General features: G+C 39.4%; 3 protein-coding genes across 9 annotated transcripts in view; 1 reads left to right on the top strand and 2 right to left on the bottom strand.

Annotated features, from left to right (window-relative positions):
- Window positions 1-10,023, top strand: part of LOC113508798 (protein outspread) — a 230,798-nt gene extending 220,775 nt beyond the window's left edge. For 4 of the 7 annotated variants that reach the window (XM_026891912.1, XM_026891914.1, XM_026891918.1 and 1 more), the window contains 12 exons: window positions 173-301; window positions 553-713; window positions 799-1,152; window positions 1,234-4,643; window positions 4,974-5,184; window positions 5,285-5,454; window positions 5,701-5,874; window positions 6,178-6,342; window positions 6,591-6,687; window positions 7,517-7,595; window positions 8,161-8,274; window positions 8,440-10,023. In XM_026891912.1, coding sequence (XP_026747713.1) covers window positions 173-301; window positions 553-713; window positions 799-1,152; window positions 1,234-4,643; window positions 4,974-5,184; window positions 5,285-5,454; window positions 5,701-5,874; window positions 6,178-6,342; window positions 6,591-6,687; window positions 7,517-7,595; window positions 8,161-8,274; window positions 8,440-8,546 — 5,171 coding nt within the window. In that variant the 3' untranslated portion in view covers window positions 8,547-10,023. The remainder of the gene's footprint in view (window positions 1-172; window positions 302-552; window positions 714-798; window positions 1,153-1,233; window positions 4,644-4,973; window positions 5,185-5,284; window positions 5,455-5,700; window positions 5,875-6,177; window positions 6,343-6,590; window positions 6,688-7,516; window positions 7,596-8,160; window positions 8,275-8,439) is intronic. The other 3 variants (XM_026891913.1, XM_026891915.1, XM_026891916.1) reach the window with 3 other exon arrangements.
- A 189-nt stretch (window positions 10,024-10,212) lies between these two features.
- LOC113508801 (sesquipedalian-1) lies at window positions 10,213-14,830 on the bottom strand. The gene is made up of 4 exons (XM_026891921.1): window positions 14,160-14,830; window positions 13,810-13,995; window positions 13,492-13,632; window positions 10,213-12,130 (listed from the first exon to the last, which is right to left on the bottom strand). Exons 1-4 carry the CDS (start codon window positions 14,368-14,370, stop codon window positions 11,973-11,975), a joined length of 696 nt encoding a protein of 231 aa, XP_026747722.1. The 5' UTR covers window positions 14,371-14,830; the 3' UTR covers window positions 10,213-11,972.
- Window positions 14,831-16,850: 2,020 nt separating this feature from the next.
- Window positions 16,851-20,693, bottom strand: part of LOC113508655 (mediator of RNA polymerase II transcription subunit 13) — a 54,048-nt gene continuing 50,205 nt past the window's right edge. Inside the window, exon 27 of the mRNA XM_026891735.1 lies at window positions 16,851-20,602. Within this exon, the coding sequence (XP_026747536.1) occupies window positions 20,470-20,602 (133 nt within the window). The 3' untranslated portion in view covers window positions 16,851-20,469. The remainder of the gene's footprint in view (window positions 20,603-20,693) is intronic.

Below are 20,693 nucleotides of genomic sequence, written 5' to 3' on the forward strand. Positions count from 1 at the left end.
AACTGGATAAGTTTAATGTTTGGGTTATCTGAGGCAAAGGCTAAAAATATATTCAATTGCTTTTAGTGCGTCCGGTAACATTGCAGTCACGTTTTACTATCATGACAATCGTATACTTATAAATACTTTTTTATTGAATATGTGCGTCATTTATTTTTTTCTTTGATTGCAGTATACACAGACCAGCCTGTATCGTCGGCCTCCCCGCCGACGCGAGACAAGATCAATGGTGAGGAGAAGGCGCGCTCCCGCCGCCGGGATACCTGGGCAGAGCCCACCTCGCCACCCGTCACTGATGATGGTAAACTCCTAACACCTACTATGACCTGCAACACGAAGCTTGTTTTTTGTATAATGTTCTTTGTATTAAGGGATTGTAAACACTTTATTACACTTCTCCAAGCCTAAACTCTTCGTCGCTGGAGGTCTCATGCAAAAAACTTAATCAGAATGTTCATCTCTGTTTTTGACCCATTTCGAACGTAGATATTTCGTTAACTTGTGTAACATCTCTACGAAAACATCAGTTTAACAAATTTATTTATCTTGCAGCGACTGTAGGTGTTCGCTCGCCGCTACTGCAGCAGCAGCACCAGCAGTATGATGAGCAGCTCCGTGACATTGCCGCGTCGCTCACCCGGCCGCGCTCCCGCAGAGCTCTTCCGCCCACGCTCGAGAGACCTACAAGACTGCCGCCACCTGACCGACTACCGGTAAGGAAATGGTTCAAAGAATCTTAGATCTTAAGAAACAATCTCACATCCACTATTCTCGTAATATTATAATAATACTTCACAGGCTCGCGGTTCTCCGGACGGTGGAGCTCCACCAGAAGAACCCAGTTCGAGTTCAGCAAGCGAAGGAAGCGAGCCAGCGGACGCAGCAGAACCCACTGAAAATGGAGAAGGCGGTCGAGTAGAACTGCCCGCCGAGAGGCTGCTCCACGCACGAGCTGGGTGGCTGCAGAGGCGAGGACCGGCTGGCTGGTCGCGACACTGGTTCGTCCTCCGAGGGGCAGCCCTTTTGTACTTCAGAGATCCCCATGCAGAACAGCGAGGACTGATGGATGGAGTCATAGATTTGAGTGGAATATCAAGGGTGGTGGAGTTGCCAACATCGGCGTCCACAAATGGATATGCTTTTGAGACTGAGGTAGGTTATAGTTCTAAGAGTACGTCATATTATAGTTGTTTTATAAAACAGTAATGTTTTTAACATTGTTTCATTTTACAGACTTGGGATGGAAAACATATCGTGCTTTCCGCGGTAACGGCTGGCATTCGAGCCAACTGGGTGTCAGCTATGCGACGAACAGCCGGCTTGCCGGACACGGGACCGCTGTCACTGATTCTAAGGGAGGATGCTGTGGACCAGGCTTCTGAATCCTCAACATCACCTATTACTCCCATCACACCTGTCACAGGCAAGTCAGCACCCTTCTCGTCCGACGAAGAATACCGAACGGCATCTGAAGGTGGGCGTAGAGATAGTGCTGACTGGGGAGACCTGGGATCACAGCCTCCACCGTCTCCACTTCTCACTAGGACCCCAGTATCCAAAGTCAAAGAAAAAGTTCGCGGAAGAAGTTCCCATCACACACCCCCACGTGCCGATACACCGAAGGGTGAAAGAGACGAAATTGATTCAACCAAAGAAAAAGACCGCACCGCCGACGAAGTGGATGAAAACGAAAAACCTGTAGAAGCGAGAAAGCGTAGCTACATATCGACCATCGACAAACAATCCATCGAAATCGACGACTTAAGGAAACAACTTAAGTTTGCACTGAACGATGTCAGCGCTGCGGAAGCCGAGATTTCAAGGCTACAGAAATTAAAAACAGAGGCTGCTTTACAAGAAAAGCAAATGGAGGAGCTAGTGACGAAACTGCAGAAGAAGGAAGAAGAGTTGTCACTGAGAACTAAAGAGGCTGAAAACTTAGACGCAATCAAAGATTTATATAACCAAGACAAAAATCTTTGGGAGTCAAAATTAACTGAAACGCAAAACTTTTTGAAAGAGTCGACTGAACATTGTGAGTTATTAACACGGCAGTTGACTTCAGCACAGGAAACAATAGTCCAGTTACAGCGAGAGGTCAACGAACTGAATGAAAAGTTGTTGAAGAGTGTCAAAGATAGTGACAGCTTATATACAAGAATAAAAGATCTCGAAAGTCGGTCAGCTGTTGAATCAGTTATGCCAACCAGAGAGAAGAGAAAAAGTATTGGCTCCCTCAGCGACCTTACGAATATAAACCAAGACTTAGATCTAGAGTCTTTGGAGAAAGACAGGTTAATAGAGGAGTATGTTGAACTAAGGGACAGGTTCCTAAAAGCTATTGATGAAATAAAAGCCATGAAGAAGGAACTGCGTGACTCACATAATATGTACGATGAGCTTGAAATAACCAACATGAAGTTACGAAATGAAATGAAACTGCGAGAACAGTGCAGCCGCTCGGAGATAGACCTGATGGCAGCCCGTATACTTGACCTGACGCAGAAGTTAACTGCGTCAGATAAACAAGTGAGGACGCTGAAACACAAAATACAGAAGTCTGAGTCGAGGGAGAAACGGCGCAGTCTCTCCTTAAAGGGAAGAGAATCATTCACTCTCGGTAAAGAAGTCGAGGAAAAATTAACAGAGCTCGAAAACAAGATCACCATGTTAGAGACTGGCGAGCCGGTCCCCACGATTAACTCTCCCTCCAAAAGTGCGTCTCCTGCCAAAGAAAAACCGTCCAAATCCGAAGGTCTCTCGGACGAGAAGCGGATGAAGAGACTCGCCGCTCGCCTGAGGAGGAAGTCTCTCGACAGCGCCACCAGCTCCGAGCCCATGAAAATGCTTGTTCGATTAAGTTCGCTAGAAACCAAAGTCGCTTCCGCCCTCGAGAACCGTAAGGACCTCACCAACTCCTGCGAGTCATTAAGTCAGGTTACACGATTCACGGAGAGTCCGTCGTTCAATGAAAACACCGAAATCGCTAACATTGGGACACAGTCGCAGAGGCATCTGCTGGAGAGGCTGCAGAGCCTGGAGAATGTAGTCATACATTCAAGGAACAAGGTTAACGAGTGCCTCTGTCAAATGAGTGCAATGAGGGCGGCCAAGTCGCGCAGGTCACCCTCACCCAGTCTCGAAAAGAAATACAGCCTTAAGTCAATGGAGAAGTGCCTCACGGATGTTAGCAAGAGGCTGCAAGAGTGTTTCGATAAGTGTGTGGTTGACTGCGACCATAATACGGAGGAACCGAATGACAGCGTAGCCCAAGTGGTCGTGCAACTTGAAGAACAACTTAGAACTAAACTCCTCGAGATATCCAGAAGGAAGGCGGCGCTGTACGAAGCTGGCGAGCTGACGCAGAGGAAGAGTCTGGAGATCCTCGCCGAGAAACTGGCGTACGAGGCCGTACTCGTCGGCAGAATACAAGAGGCCCTTGAGTCCTCCAACGGAAGCAGATTCTTTGCTAGATTGATCAAGTCTGAAATTATCGAAACTAGTCAACTTATAGATAACCTCAAACGCAAAATTACCGGTGAAGGCAGCAGGAGCGGCGCCGGCACCAGGAGCTCTCTCGACTATCTCGCGATGATCCTGACGCGTAAGATCGACATCGTCAACGGGTCCCGCGAGGCGCAGGAGCGACGCCGCTCTGAGCTCATCATCCACGGCGCTGATCTCGAGGCGCTAAAGGCGTCGCAGCGCGAAGTGGCAGAAGCAGTCGACCGCTATAAGAGCGAAAAGCTGGCCGAGCTGTGTTCCGCACTCGCTTGCGAAACACTCAGCTACGCGGCCCCAGCTGACGGCGACATAGAGCGACAGCGTGCAAACTTAGAAGCGGCCCGCGTCCGCGAGGCCTGGGCCGCCGCCCGGGACGCGCTGGGCGCCGAGCTGGTGCAGGCGGAGGTGACGCGCGCGCTGGCCCGCGCCGCCGCGTCCTGCGACCAGCGCCTGGAGCAGGCCCGGCGCGCGCGCCTCACGCTCACCGCGCAGGACCGCGCCGACCTGGAGCTGTGGTGGCAGGCCGCGCACGACCACCTGCGCTGCGAGATGGACGCCGCCGTCAAGGACATCGCCGCGCGCTACCGCAGCTGCCTGGCCGGCGAGCGCCGCGCCAAGGAGGGCTCGCCCGGCCTGGACAGCCGCGCGCTGTTGGCGCAGCTGGCCGAGGCGCTGGCGCAGCGCGCGCTGGTGGACGCGCGCGTGGCCGTGCTGGACGGGACCTACCGCGCCTCCTCCCCGCGGGACACCGCCGCCGCGCGCCGCTCGGCGGAGGACGCCATCTCCTCGCTGGAGGCCGACCCCGCGCAGGAGGCGGAGTTCGTCTACTTGTTCCAGCGATTCTCGACCGAGTGCCGAGCGCTCTTCTCCAGTGACTGTTCGGGTAACAGTGAAGACTCGATGAAGATCGGCGAGAGCCTCGAGCGGGTTGAAGCGGCAGTGGCCGAGGTGCAGCGTCAGCTGCGCGAGCGCGGCGGGGAGGAGGCGGGCGCAGGCGGGGCCCGGGAGGGGTCCCGCGAGCCCTCGCCCGCCGGCGCCAGCGCGCTCGACCGTATTGACGCTCTGCGCCGCCGTGTCGAAGCTCTGCAAGCGCTGGTGCCCTGCCAGCACTGCAAGCAGCTGCAGGACGCGTTGGACAGGTGAGAACAATTATTATTTTTTACAAATGCCTTGGGGCAGAAAAGTTCTGGAGTGGAGACCACGTACCACCAAGCGCAGCGTGGGACGGCCACCTGCCAGATGGACCGACGACCTGGTGAAAACCGCTGGGTTCCGTTGGATGCAGGTGGCAACGAACCGGTCGCGCTGGAGAAATTATGGAGAGGCCTACGTCCAGCAGTGGACTGCTATGGGCTGAGATGATGATGATGATGACAAATGCCTTTCGACATCAACAATCTCGGATTTATGCAAACTATTATGTAACTTTTCCCAAGCCAAGTTTGTTACATTTCTCTCACTTGCTGCAGACTACACGAGGAGCGTGCTCGTGGTGAGTGCGCACTGGCGCAGCAGGCGAGCGCGCTGGCCGCAGCGCGTCGTGCGCGCGCGCAGCTGCTGACACAGCACGAGCGCGAGCGCGCGGCCCTGCGCGAGCGCGCCCGCACTCTGCAGCGACGCCTGGCCGCGCTCGACTCCGAGTACTCCGCACAGCTTGAGAACTTGCGAGCCGCTTATCAGGTAATTACCCTAATGTTTCAATTCGCTTTTAAAACAAATGTGTTAAGTTAAATGATGCTATGCCAAATTGTGTTGATATTAACAAACGTGTGTGTTGCAGAGCGCAGTGGCGGCGGACACGCACGGCGACGGGCTGCGCGCGCGCTACCAGCAGGAGATCGAGCAGCTGCGCGCTCTCTGCGAGAAGGGGCTGCTGGCCATGGAGTCCTCGCACCGCCGCATCGTGCGCGAGATGGAGGACAAGCACCGCGCCGAGAGGGAGCAGCTCAGGTACCTACCGACACCCACACTCGTAGACACTAGATTGACAATGCTGGAATTCAATATAATTTTATGCTTATCCATACAAGACTAAAGTTTTATTTAAAGAAATCTACATACAAGAAACTTTTCTAAACTGTTTTATCGTAACAAATTATGCGCTCCATCATTTAAAATATAAGCCAACGTAGTTAACTTTGTGCCAAGCTACCAAGCTATTTACCCATGTTTACATAATTGCACGTCCACTTGCAGGCTGGACAAGGAGCAGGCCCTGGCGGAGGAGACCCGCGCGACCCTGGCGGCGCTGGACGCCATGCGCAAGGCCCACGAGAGCGAGGTCCGGCGCGAGGTCGACAAGTTCAAGGCGGAGTTCCTCTCGCGCGGCGCACAACACGCGGACATCACGCAGCTCAGCTCCCGACACCAGTATGTATCTTATCATTGGAGATGTTGAAAAAAGCTTATAATATTTTTAAGGAATTTTACTCCGATTGGAGTTTTCCTAGTGTTACCGCTGATAGAATCAAAACAAACGCCACGTAACTTGTCAAAATGAATTGTCATTCTGTATTTGAGCGAAACCATCAGAAAAGCTAACATTGCAGAAGTAAAATTTCCTTTTTTTCAATTTTTTTGTCATAGTCTCAATCTAATCTCAGTCAATATCCAAATATTTTTGACTATAATTCTCACACGCGCTATAAAGGTGCTATTTCATAACATATTTAGCCCATTCTTCAGGCAAGAGATGGAGGAGATCAAGCGCGAGATCCTGTCGCTGTCGGAGAAGTACTCCGTCAAGTGCGTGGAGTCAGCGGCGCTCGAGGAGAGGCTGGCCACCGCCACCGCGCAGCTTGCGCAGGCGCATAACCACATCATGCAGCTTGACGCCAGGTACGTACACTGATGTAAAAACTAAGGTTCTTAAGTAAAAACATGTTTAGAGGCTTCGACAAAAAATAGAACTAAATATAAAAGGAGAGGAGGGGCATTCTTGGTTTTTTTTTAATAAGAGGCATGTAACAATTTTTTGGAAAAGAGGTTTATGAGTCTCATTTTCAGATAGAGAGAGCCTATTATGGGCATCCAATTTATATAAGTTTATATTGTTAACTCTCTAATTATGAACTTGTATATTTCAGGAACAAGCAGCTCCGCGCTCACTTGATATCCGAAGCGAATGACATGAAGAACTCTGACGCGTCGACTCTCTCCCAGCTCATAGAGGACACTGGCTCGGTACGTCCACAACCATAACCTCTTCACACACTTTAGACCACGGTACACGCTTATACAGCCTATGCTAGCGCTTCTCTTCATTCAGCCATTACAGGCAAAGGAAACACGCTTGCATGCCATACATCGCACGTAACAGTCACAAATCACAATCACCAGTCAATTATCAACTTTATACTGTTTAGCTTAGAGTCTAATTTTGTTAGACACAAAATAAATATATGATTAGTTTTCACTATCTTGATGTCGTAATATTCTTTGTAAATAAATACTTTTCTCAAAGCAAACTTTAGAAGAAAATTGAAGATCGTGTTAATTGAGCTATTAAAGCAAAAAAGAAACGTACATAAGTATGATAGTTCTATTTTCCGTTTTAAAAGCCAAATACTTAGGTATCGCCAGATTTTAATTCCAAAAGAAAAAAGAGGAATACTTGTACGCTATACTCATAGAAAAAAAACACTGTTATTGAATGCAAAAAATGCATAAACAATTACTATTATTAATTAATCTGCTAGTGACGTCAGCTCAGTTACCATGATCGCTAGTAATCTGCACATTCATTTCTTCTTAGAACATATAATATGGAAACAGTACTGCTAAAACTACGAGGCATATTTTTTCAATTCATTAAAATTGGAATAAAAACATCATGGCTGAAAATGGCTTCGATATAAAAAAGGCCTAATAATTTCTAGAAGAATGAAGACTGCCGAATAAGATCGACTTTACTAGTAAATGAGTTTAGTAATAACTGAGTTTCCATATTGTAAGTACTGAGTGTAGTACGGTTGTAATAAGCGTATGGTACATGTATGGGGTGCACTAACAGCATGGGAGGGCGGAGGGCCCGCTGTGGGCGCACCTGCGCAGCCTCGCGGCCGGCTGGACGCGCGGACACAACAACACAGGTAACTACGATACGACGATACGCTACAGGGGCTGCTTAGAGTATACGGTTATTATCCAACTTTATTGCAATATAGTGCGATTATGCAGTCAAAGCTTAACTAGCTAACTGTAAAAGTAATGGACAAATACATTTTTATTATTGGAATATTAATTTATGAATACAACTTTATGAATCAACACTAATGCGTGATTTTTTGGCATATTACATTGCACATAGACAGATTTTTTGTTTGTTTTAGCCTTGTGTTGGTACTCGAAGGATAATAATCGACTATTCTCTTTTTGTGACAGCTTTGCGGTTTTGTTCTACCTGTAATTCAGCATTCCCAGTCTAGAATCATGGATTGAAAGAAAAATAAACGATTTTAATATCGAAAATAATTATAAGACACACATTACATCTAACATTGCTGCATCCCCTAAGACGTATTCAAAACGTTTAATGCTTTTTGCCGCCAAAATTAATACGCATAACCTTTATTTTTGCCCACACTGTTTTCATGAATATGTACCGACTGTTACAAAGTCAGTGTGAGTTGTATTAAGTGTGTGTTGTGTGTTAAGGCGAAGTCGTCGCTGTCGAGCCCGCTGCTGGAGGCGGCGCGGCCGGCGCGACCCGCCAAGATACAGTACGCCAAGACCGAGAGCACAAGGAACCTGCAGCTCTCGCCCGTTCAGGTAACATATTTAAGACAGTTGAAAAAAAAGTAACCTTTACACTGGAGCTCCAAGAAAAGATATGTCAAATTACGCGAGCCAAGGCTCCAACAAAGCTTATTGGTAATAACTTATAAGACAATTTTGTAGGAGAACAATACTAAGTTAAAATGTCTTTTTCTTCAGAATTAAAGCCGAAAAAGCGCTGTTCGGGTCGCGGGCTGGCGCCCCTGTCGCCGATGTCGCCGCTGGCGGGCATGGTCGCAGAGCGCAAGAAGCGCTTCGAGGCGTAGCCCCACCCCCACTACCACGCCTGCACCTGGCCACTCGCCACTCGCTTGTACGCCGCACTAAACGTAGCCACGACGAATGTGGATAGCTTACCACATGTATTTTGTATCTAATCGGCCCGTTTTATATAACCATATATAAGGAAAAAATAACCGTCGTCTATGGTAGCTTAGTTTGACAGCTTTTATAGCATATGATATCAAATTAGTATGACTAAACCATCGTATACTAAGTAATAAATCCAAATTAGTAATACACGACGTATAGGACCTATGTTATTGATGTACTAATATGTTAAAATGTATACTTATATGATAAGACCAAATACACTTTCAACCATATCTAAAGTGGCCAGACCTTTACTCCCACCCACCACATGTATATAATCTTTGAGAACGTTACACTCTACTAATTTTCTAAGTTTAGTTTTAGTCGATTCGGTTAGTGATGTGACTTGTGTAAATTATATTATGTAAATACTAACGATTGTATCCTCATTGTTTGTTTTCTTTATGTTAATCTTTAAGACGTTGTTACCAAATATTTCTTTGTATTTATAATGTGTTTTGCGAGCATTGGGGACGCAATTATCGGCACACAGTTATAAAATAACTTACCTCTTTTCCAAGTCTTGAACTAGCGAGTATATTTATTTCTTTTACTTTTAGTTTTGTCTTATTACTTTCTTGCATTTCTCTATTATTGATAACCGTATGGTTGCGTCTGCAGCGCATCTGGATGCATTGTAATGGTGTTTATAAGAGTGGACCTTATCTGTATGTGTGTCTAGATATATTATAATTTATAGAGTGTTTTGATCGTTTACTGGCATTTATTGTCCGTAGAAATTTAGCGATGCTATACATTAACACATATGATGTTTTAATTTGACGTTTGGGCAATAAATGCAAAGGAACGGTTAGTATAGAGGCATATTTATACTCTTAAATATAATTATTAACATGTTTACAAAAATAAAATATATAATTTGCGTTAATTTTGACTCTGAGCTCCCCACCTCTGTACAGAGCGCGACTGTTACCATTCCCTGACTCCGGGCATTGATCCTGTCTTCCAGCGCACCTTCACATTGTTGTGTATAGTTTAACACTAGACGACCTAGGATAGTTGTATGTACCTATTATATAACATGTCACGAAAAAATTGTATACATAATATATAAATGGAATAAATTGCTCAATGTTATCTAGTGGGTTAAAAAAAATGTTATACCAAAACTATAGAATGGATTGTAAGTAATACAATGTGTGTAAACGACATAAATGTAATTCTTCACGGCTATAATAAATTAACTTATGTTACTTGAGCTTTTTTATACGCGGCCGGCGGCGAAGCGTGCTCATATGTTGTGTTCCCTTGTTTGTATGTGTGTTGACATACTTCCGCCGGCTGTCCTAGTTGACGTTGTGTTTATAATAACATATTATAAAATGAACAGTAAACTTACATAATACAAAATATTGTTGTTTTATTTATATCAATCTGTGAATTTACCATATAATTGAACCACAGCATCTCAATTGTTCTAAAATGTTTTAGGTGTACCATATTGCTTTGCAGTTGAAATCCATAAAGTGAACAAACATTTCTTCAGAAAACAAATAATATTAGAACCCAGACTGGGTTCAGAAGCGCTACAATAAAAAGTACTATCATTGTTGTTAGTTTATTGCTTGATACAATTAAACAGCTATTAAATTATGTCACTTATAAATAAATAACTATTGGCAAGCGGTACACAACGTGAAAATAAGCGTTAACATAACAAGACCTTGAAATTTTACATAATAACTACAAATAAGTTAAAGTACCACATCATACTTTCGTCTGCTGAAACGTGACAGCGCAATACACGGCGTAGAGCGACATCCCTCTTCTACACTCGCCACATTATTACTGTATAGGTAGTAGACCTCCTTAAAAGCTTACACACATGAAGTCAATACAATAAAGTGCCATCGTAACATATGCAAAGAAGAATCAAGTGAAGTACCATCATCTTTAAATAGTATTTAACATTTAAGAACATAATCTGCGCTAAAGTGACTTCTTACAAAAGATCTCAACAAGATATAACATAAACAGCGCGCAGCTAATATGTTAAATTTCTCAGTCCTATACATGTTCTTCTTATAAATAATCATAGCCTACATTGTGATGATTGTCATACAACTCATAAAACGTAAAACTTAACTAACTTAATTGATATAAATCGCATGAATCTTGAAATTTCAAAAACAAAAATACTGTTTCGTGTTTCTTCTTAGTAATTCAATTTGAGAAGCATCAATAACAAGCGGTTTTTAAACTTTGACAATTCTAATAAATTAAGGTATGATAAGAAATTTCTACCTAAAGTGGTCTAGAGCTATGGTCGAGTAACACATTATTAGTCTCCTCAGATTGTATTTACATGGTACTTATTTTTTTTTATAAAAATATATCGTAATTCATACCAGTACTTGGTATAACCAAGCTAAGGTAGCTAGATGATATAAGGCCACAAGTCATTTATATACATACTGTGGTCAAATTAACTAATTGACTTTTTTAAAATAGCTTCGTTCGTTACTGGCAACACTAAGAGCGCGGCCTCGTTCTAATCCTTACTGAAAATATTTATGCAAGAGCTGTTTTGTATAGAAATTCGTTAGTGGTCAAGGTTGAAGAATGTAATGTATTTTAAATAATCCTATCAATGACCACCAATCCAATTACAAGACCAAAACAATTAAAGGCGAGTGAGGGAATAAAGAACACCGATCCCTCGGTGACCCTCAACGTAAAAAAATGGCTTAGAGTTCTCTACACCTCAATAATAGGCGATTTAATAAAAATACAGTGAAGTTGTTGATAGAACCTGCTTTGAGCAGTCTGGTTCAAATTTACACCTGTTACATAAAGGTGCACATAACAATTTTAATCGTAATCAGAAATAACTATAATTTCAGTTACACCATGTAAAATATTTGTTCATTCTAATACTGACTGTCAGACTATACAATAACTATTCTAGTACTAACAATATGACTTATCTTTTTTATTGAAGGCTTTTTTGTGAAGCTATTGTAAAGGAAAACAGAGTTATCATATTCAATAGAGGCAACTAATTTGCCAGCGTTACTCATACTGCAAAGATATAGATAGATATAACGAAATAAGCGTAAACAGTACTAACCTAAAATGTACATCATTATAGACATTGATTCACCAATATGTCTTTATCCAATAAAATATTTATCTTCACTCATAAGATTCTTCTTATAGAGAAAACATCACACTAAAAACCTAAATATGTTCAATAAAAGGTTGAGTATCACTGACTTATTTTAAAACTCTTTTGATATAATGTGACAGCTGTCATACTTGACATGTGTCAAACAGATTCCAAACCTTGTGAGTGTTTATTACAGCTGTATAAGGGGTCGTGAGGTCTCCTCTCTTTGTTTAGCGAGTTTCGCACGCCATTCGCTTCGGTCTGCTAGTATCTTGCGGCCATAAGCTGTGTGGATGTCGCGGAAAGGGACCTTCTTACGTGGTACCTCTGGCCGAACATTCTCTTTGTCTGAAAAATAAAAACAACAATCATGGTCAAGTTTCTGTTTTAATTACAATCTATAAATTCTGGAATAGTTCAATGACTGACAAAAAATTATATAATTATATATATAGTTATAAATAAGTTTGATATTTCTGCAAACATAAAACAAGGACCATTATTATTCCTCATTTATATAAATGACTTCCCCCAGGTAATAAACTCTCTAATGGTCTTATTTGCCGACGACAGTACAGTTATGTTTCAAATAAAGATTCTAAACTGCTGGAATCGGAAATAAATAATGGTTTAGTAAATATTATTGATTGGTTGAATGCAAATAACCTTGTTATAAACCTAAGTAAAACTAATTTGATGGTTTTCCGAAATACAGGTAATTCTTTTATACCAGACATTAGTGTAAATTATTGTGGTCAGCCAGTTAAAGAAGTTACGGTTGCAAAGTTCTTGGGTATAAATGTTGACTGCAATCTAAATTGGAAGATACATGTTGAGTCTGTATGTACCAAATTAAATAAATTCTCATATGCGTTACACATGTTAGCAAAAACAGTAAACACATCCACTATTCTGACAGCATACCATGCGTACGTAGTCTCAACTTTACGATATGGTTTAGTTTATTGGGAAACTCAACAGATAGGCATGCCGCATTTATATCACAAAAGAAATGCATTCGCGCGATGTGTCAATTAGATAAATATGATAGTTGTAAATCTTATTTCCAGTCACTGAGAGTTCTTACATTGCCATGCTTGTATATTTTTGAAGTCATTGTATTTGTAAAAAATAATTTAAATTCATATGAAACACTGCGTAGTAATCGACATAGTCATAAAATAAAAGTACAACCTAGTAGAACCACTCTTTTAAATAAAAGCCTATTTTGCATGGCACCAAAATGTATAATAAACTCCCCAATTCCATTGTGAAAATTGATACTATTGATAAATTTAAAAAAGACTCAAAGAATTTCTTATTAGTAAATGCTACTATGATATTAGAGAATTTAGAGATAAGTTTTGACATTGTTATTTGCATTGTTATTGTTTTAGTTATATGTATTTGTCTTTAGAATTTGTATTTTATAGTTACTTTGAACTTATTATTTTGTATTTTAATATTTAATATTTTGCATGCCTAACATAGCCAAACTAATAGGTATATATTTTAAAATTACCATTAAAAGTCTTGACTTCTAGCTTTTGTAACTGCAGGATTTACTTATCACTGTGATCAATTAGATATTTTGATAATTAGCAAAACCTTCAAAAGGCTATTATCATCATTCATTACATATAAAACTTAATGGTCCTAAAACACAATTATGTTGATTTTCATGCCCTATGAATAAATCATACACTTACGATGTCTGCTGCCCTGAACAGATTTACTCTCTCCTTCAGGGACTCTGTTGAATGGGTTATATCTTTGTCCTCTTGGTGGTACTTTTGGTTCCTCTTCAGGTGGGGTTACAGTTACTAAGGCAGCATCTGCCGCGGCTTCCGCTAGAATCAATAAACAAATAATAAGCATTGATATGCTGCAAAACTTTACACAGGTAACAATAAACAGAGATTATAAGATTTAAGAAAAAATCTGTAATCAATTCTCAGACCATTAACAATATATACAAATATACAATGAAGTAAACTAAAAAACAAAACATGGAGTCATTAACATACCTTGGGCCTCATCCAGCTGCCTCTGCAAGTCTGACACCATTAGCTTCATGTAGTCATAGCTGGCACAAGCAAGTGCCTTCATCCAGGTCTCCATGGAAGCCTGCGAGTTTGTGCACAGGAAGTAGGTGCGCCCACCCTCACACTGGAAGGATATCTTGAAGCTGTATGCTTCTTCTTCTGTCAATTCTGGAAGTTCAGTAAGAATAGAATCTTTAAAATGGGATTAGTAATATCAGATGTGGCTGTGTTAAAGTATTTGGCCTATTGTTGTGTGTTATAAATAGTTCAAGGGCACATTGGTAATATGAATAACAGGATAAACCTTTACCATAAACAGAAAATAGGCTTACCGATAGTGCACCCTTCCAGAATGATAACGCCCACAGGCTCCTTGTCACCTTTTTTATCAAAATAAAACAGAAGGTTCCCCTTCAGCACAAACCACCGCTTCTGATAGCTCTTGCCGACTTCGCCCCGCATATCCAGCCAGCCGTCGCGGTCCACCGGAGTGGCGGACGACGCGAAAGCGCACAAATTCTTTTCATTTATTTTCATTGTCATTTATAAATATTCATATAAACAATCAAACGAGGAAGCGGGAAGAAGATGCAACTTCTAATTTCAGCGTCTTTAATCACTATTAATAAAGCTGTTTTATAAATACTAATGCATGTTCACTTAAACTAGCTAAACGAATAAGTCATAGTTTAGCAAAATAAGGGCACAATAGGGGAAGGAAAATAATACAAGCACACCATAGAAAGTAAAACGTCAGTGTCAATCGTGACAATGTCAGTTTCGATTTCAATCATAATTTTTAACATATTGAACATGAAGGAGCGATCCATAGTCAGAAAATTAAGTAAGCTTATTATAGTTGAAGCTTAGTCAAAATATAGTAGACAGAGAAACAAAGTATTTAAAATCTGTAAAATAGTTCCCGTTGGTTTAAACATATTAAATACTACTAATGACTGTGGGGTCAGAAGTGCAGAACACCCGAAAAAATAACTCCAATATCTCATCAATAGCTTACCTGAGGACAAAACCCGAACAATAAAAAAGCCAAATATCGTTAAAAACATTTATTACGAATATAATGCTACATTCTTTAGGTAACACTACGTACCATCACGTTTTCATCAATAAGAGTAGGATCGCAATAAGAAATGGAGCAAAATTAAGGAGAAATTATCACTTTTAAAATGTATGATGAAATTGATTCCCTTAAAAAGTTCTTAAAAAACAGCATATGTCTATCTTTTAAGGTTGTCTAATTGAAATGAAATGAAATAACGCATCTTTTCATCAGATGAAGTCGCTGGCTAAAGCTAGTAAATAATAAAAAACAACTGTTTTCAAATATTAAGCCCTGACGCCAGTGCAGCAATTTTGTTCTGGTAAAATCACTGCGCTAGCACTAGCAAAAGCTGTTTTTTTTTAACTTTTTATCCGTAATTTAAACAATAGGTCTAGGTTTAGATGAAGTTCGCAAAAAAGAACTTTAATTATTAAAATTTAACCTATCAGTTAAATAATACAAGTGCACGTATGAAGGTACCCGCACAACATCATGGTACATTTAAATTGTTATCTATAGCCAGTTTTAAGGGATCTCAGTATGGTTTTACGTTTTACCTTGAGTTATGTATGATAAATCGTAACCGGAATGCGTACGCACCTACTGTGACGTTAACTAATTCCCAGAAACACTGGATCTATTTGGGTACATTCGAGTTCAAAAAAGCTCCTTAAACACCCTTTCAGGCATCAAAAATATAGAAATGCAAAAAACTTTAATAGTATCACCCTTATATTTGATACTATTGCATTTTTCCACCATAACAATTCAATGTTTCAAAAAATTCATTGTTTTGATCGTGATGTTCCGCCCCGTACATAATTTCCAATTATTACGTTGGAAAAACGCCTAGAACAATACGAATCGTACCAATTTAATCCAATTTCCATTAATTCATCGTATACAACAGAATTGGGGCCCTGTGCTTTCTGCACCATGAATACTAAAACCTTTTCCCCTGGTACACTCTCAAATACTACTGCCTGCTCTCTCGGTACCAATCTCATGTAGCTGCCTACTCTCCTAGCAACGCACTCGCCTGGTACCTCCATCATGTTCAACTCGCGAACTTTACTCGTATATTAGGTACTTACTTAACTCACCCAAAATAACAACTATGAACCATTGAGTGCTTGCAATTTAATTGAATTGCAGTAAAGTTCTCTAATTGACTCTTTTTTACTAGAAAACTTTTATAAAGGACTGTTTTTAGGGTGTTCGCGGAAATAACTCATTTTTTTCGCCTTAGCAACCATCCTTGGACTGCAACATACATTTTTATTTCAATAAAAAATAAATTAGGTCCATATTGCTATATTACTTCACCTGTTACAAACTTATATTAAATTATGCACATGTAATAGAAAATAAAACAATTATTTTTAAATATGTAATATTTTATTCATAATTATTATTACCTATTTTCACAGTTATTTATAAAGTTATATTAATATCAAGTATTACACTAATTTTGTTTTACGAATTTCCAATGATTGCTCCATTTAGAAAATTTGATTTCCACATCAATCATCAGATTTTTTTTGACCGCTTAAAACTAATATATGACAAAATGGTGAGGTCTATGTACAGTACGATCCCAATTCCCTAAAAAAATTGACAAATTCACAATAACAAAAAAGTAAAAAAACGAAATCCTTAAAATAATCCATTCAACTACGAATCTCGCTTAACAACTGTACAAAATATTACGAGTGGTTTCTTTAAAACGTGCTCCATTATACATCGGCAATGTGGGCAAATAATTAACGGTATTCGATACTACATCGAGTATATGTACAAAATGTCCTTTTACAAAACAAAATAATAAACTATATACAACATCATTAAATATTCTCAAATGCTGTAACACATTTAAAACATTTCATATTCAACTAGGCATAATTCAGTTAAGTGGCGGGCGGGCCGCGTCTACAATTAAATAATTTATGCAAACCGCCGCAGAGCTGCGCACGCGCATTACATACAAAACCTGTACAATTGCCTACCATCACTTGACATTACAAAAAATAATTAGGTACTAAGCAACAAAAAAATAATTTACAATCTGATTTCTGATAATTTGTTCAATATGAAAAATTGATTAAGTTTTTTGATTTTTCCGAACTCAGTCCACAGAAATAAGATTAAAAATGGAATAATATATCAATAAAAAATGAGTAATACACGATCCAAACCACGCATCGGACATATTTACAGATTTGTTTTCACAGCACACCTCCCTACGCTTATGCTTTAATAATATATTAAAATAGAAAATTTTCATTATAACTACTAAACTGTTGGAGATTCGACGTATCAACACGCTCTTCTGTTGTTTCAAATGGCTCCATTTTACTTTTTGTTACAAAACGACAATTTCTAATTATACAAATGCTACTTCGAACATCATCTAGGGGGCTCTCTTTATCACTATTTTATTTTAACTATCCGTAAACTATTGGTGTTACTAATTAGCATTCCGATCAGAGGTTACTTTATTTCATTATCATAAGATATATTTTCTAGCAAATCTGTTTATTATTAATTTTGTTACTGGCATTGCAAGGTCATTTACTTGTTACCAATGGTTTAATTTTCCTACTAGAATATTGGAGCAATGCAGTAATTGTAAGAAACATGCAATGTTGAGCTTTTGTTCCCTCATTTAAAACTGTACAGAATTAGATACATCAACTTGTACATCTGTGGTCAAATTGTCTAATACATTTGTCCCTAGAGATTGAATCTACATGATTTGCGAATTAAAATCGTGCCGAACATTACGATCGTCGTAAACGCTTATCAAAACAATGTGTGAACGAACGAGTTGACAATTGTCGTTACAATAAATGAGATGTTTTGGTGGTCGATCTATAAAGAAATGTCAGTAAAAAAATATCTAAAACACTATACATATCTAACTCCTTTGGTAATTCATACCGGTTTATTATAACAACGAGAAATTACAAACAATATATTACATTATTAATACATACAGCGCAACAATGCATGTTGCAGTTGTAAATATTGTGACGTCGTTTTTCTTTAAGAAATATTATCTTAAGGTGTCTCAATTTTAATTGTAATGTATTCGTCAGATAAAGCGTGATGTTATGTTCCTTATCGATGACCCTGACTTTATTCCTTAATTCTAGTGTGCAACTAGAATAAAGACATTAGACTTTGAGCACAACATTATGAAAAGTGCAAAAATAGAGTTTGGACATGAAAATATTGTAAAAACAGCTATTGAGATCAAAACAAATGTGTCAAAATGAGAAAGCAGTTTTCAGTAACGAGTGTACTAAAATATTGGAGTAGCTAGATTATTGGATACTAAGTTTTCTACATTGCAGTAAATACCAATTGAATGCAAGCTAAATAATTTTATTTCCAACACTCTTAATTTGTTACTAATGTTATTTGAAAACACGCAAAATTTATTTTGCTAATAATTTAAATACTAGCTACAATAAAAAAAGTCGACGGAAGAATATGTCGAGGAGTGAAAATATTTGAGGTAAAAGAGAGAAAAGGGATATTGTGACCAATAATTAACTATCTAATACAATATTCCCACATATTTTACCATTTGCTGAACATTTATATGCATGTAGTTTTTAATAGGTATGATAGCTACATAAAATGAGGTTCACTTTTGATTCTGGAATGAGAGATCAGGAAGAATTAATTGTACCGACAAGACTGATTGGAAGAGTTGTTATCAATATTGAATGATTACATATACTTTTAGTTGTAGTGTCTGCACTGTTAAAGAGAATAACTGCATTGAATTAGTAAACTGTAACTAATTTAACTCAAATGAACTCAATGATATGACCAAATACATGTTTTTTTTATCCCTTGGTATAAAGTGCATTTGAAAGATATTCGAAGATAAATTATGAGACCTTTTTTATTTTGTTTAATTGCAATGACAATGAAATGCCTTTCATCATGAGTTTGATTGATGATAATTCATTTATAAAACATGGAAAACTATTTATGCCAAATTGGACCATATTTTGTGATTTAACTTATAAAATCTAATCCCGGCTTACCTAGCTTGTATTTAAAAATTTCTCTAGTAATTTAATAATAACACTTTGATATTTTCATTTAGAAATTTGTGTCCGGTGATGTTTAGTACCTATTCACTTTGTTTAGTCACTATTCCTCATCAATTAAATGCATAATCAAAACTGAACAAATACTTTAATGCTTACAAAAGGCCTAAATCAAGCAAATCACACAGCTTGAGTTGCTATCTATATAAAAACTTTAAATCAGAATACTATAACATTTTAGTGTATAATTTAACTACCTCTACATTTGATAACAATAATTGCATGTCTACATAATTTCAAGCAAAATCCCACAGGTGAGGGTACCAAAATTATATACGAGATATACAATATTATATACTTGATAATATGCATTACTAAACAAAGTGAATGACATCCCGTCCAAACTCTCAACCACTCCCTACTATCCGTAGGGAACCAACACTTGACAACAATAACATATTGTAACGAGGCCCTGAACTTACACACCCTATTAGTTAATTTATCTAAGTACTGTCATCAACTACACTACATTAACGCTGCCTTTTAGTCATTTACCTTATTTAACTTGTAGTGATAATTGGTCAATACTGTTATTACAACAAACATCTTTTTCATACCCAAATTTAAGGCTAAATGGTTTGTTATCTTCATATAACATGGTACAATGAAGAGCAATATAAAAATCATATTCATTATAATTCATTGTGGCTTGGTTACTGGGTTAATCTTGAACATTCTTAGAGTTTTCCAACCTTTAAGTAGGAATAATTTAAATGAATAACTAGTAATAATCTCCATAGTCAATGAGTCAGCATGTTTGCACCATAACCAAACTTGTCAGCTTCTTCGGGTTCCATTCTAAGTGGCAAGTGACTTCATTTAAGTTTTTATTTATATGTAAACAAACAACTACTCACAATCTATATAACACCTTTGCTAAAAAGTATAAATAATACACACTAAATAAGTTATAGTGAATAGTTGGATTTTTACATCTAACAAAACACCTAAACTAGTATTTTCACCATACTATGTTCATTGTCCATAGCTGTAGAAACTCTTGTCAAACAATAACAACATTAGCCATATCACTACAAGTATACTCAATATACCAACTTCAATAATTTACTCAATAAATAGTATATAGGCAGGCGGATGACGTCATCTAGCATTGTTGACACATGTAGTGCCATCACTGTCTTCATTCTGTTGCTTAGAAATGTTAATAATTTCTGAACACAAGTTCATGTTTACACTGAAACCTTAGGTTTTCACAATGGTTGAGTACCTGCACTTTTTAATATCTTGGCAAACCCATCCAATATGTCACATCCCGAGAACTTTGTAAGATGTCGCTGTTACGCGACTATTCACTTCACCACAGACACAATCACTAAACACTCGCTCACATTGCCCACACCGGGTCGAAACACGAACACCGCATCGTAAGAGGCGGAGTACGGTTGTAGAGGATCATGATACAGCCAAGTAAGGCCGTGCACCGGGGCTGGCTTAGCCGAGCGCAGCAGCCGTATGATAAAGCTGCATGAGCACTTGGACATGCAGCGGTAGGCAGGACAGGCGATCGTGGGTGGTGCCGTCCAGGGCAAGCCATGACAGAGCATTGTAGCCTTCTAACACGTATCTGTAATGAAATGTTGTATTGAAATGAAATGTTATATTAGTAAAACAATAGTTGGTCACGAATGAAGTATAAGTTTATGTTATTATTGTGA

This window comes from Trichoplusia ni, chromosome 3, assembly GCF_003590095.1.
Source record: "Trichoplusia ni isolate ovarian cell line Hi5 chromosome 3, tn1, whole genome shotgun sequence".
Taxonomy (NCBI): domain Eukaryota; kingdom Metazoa; phylum Arthropoda; class Insecta; order Lepidoptera; family Noctuidae; genus Trichoplusia; species Trichoplusia ni.

Excerpts from the sequence above, each read along its gene's own strand:
- LOC113508801 (XM_026891921.1), bottom strand. The coding sequence starts at position 14,370 with ATGACAATGAAAATAAATGAAAAGAATTTGTGCGCTTTCGCGTCGTCC. Across the intron at positions 13,996-14,159 it reads TCTGGAAGGGTGCACTATCG|AATTGACAGAAGAAGAAGCA; the intron begins GTAAGCCTATTT and ends CTGAACTTCCAG. Across the intron at positions 13,633-13,809 it reads GCAGCTGGATGAGGCCCAAG|CGGAAGCCGCGGCAGATGCT; the intron begins GTATGTTAATGA and ends TATTGATTCTAG.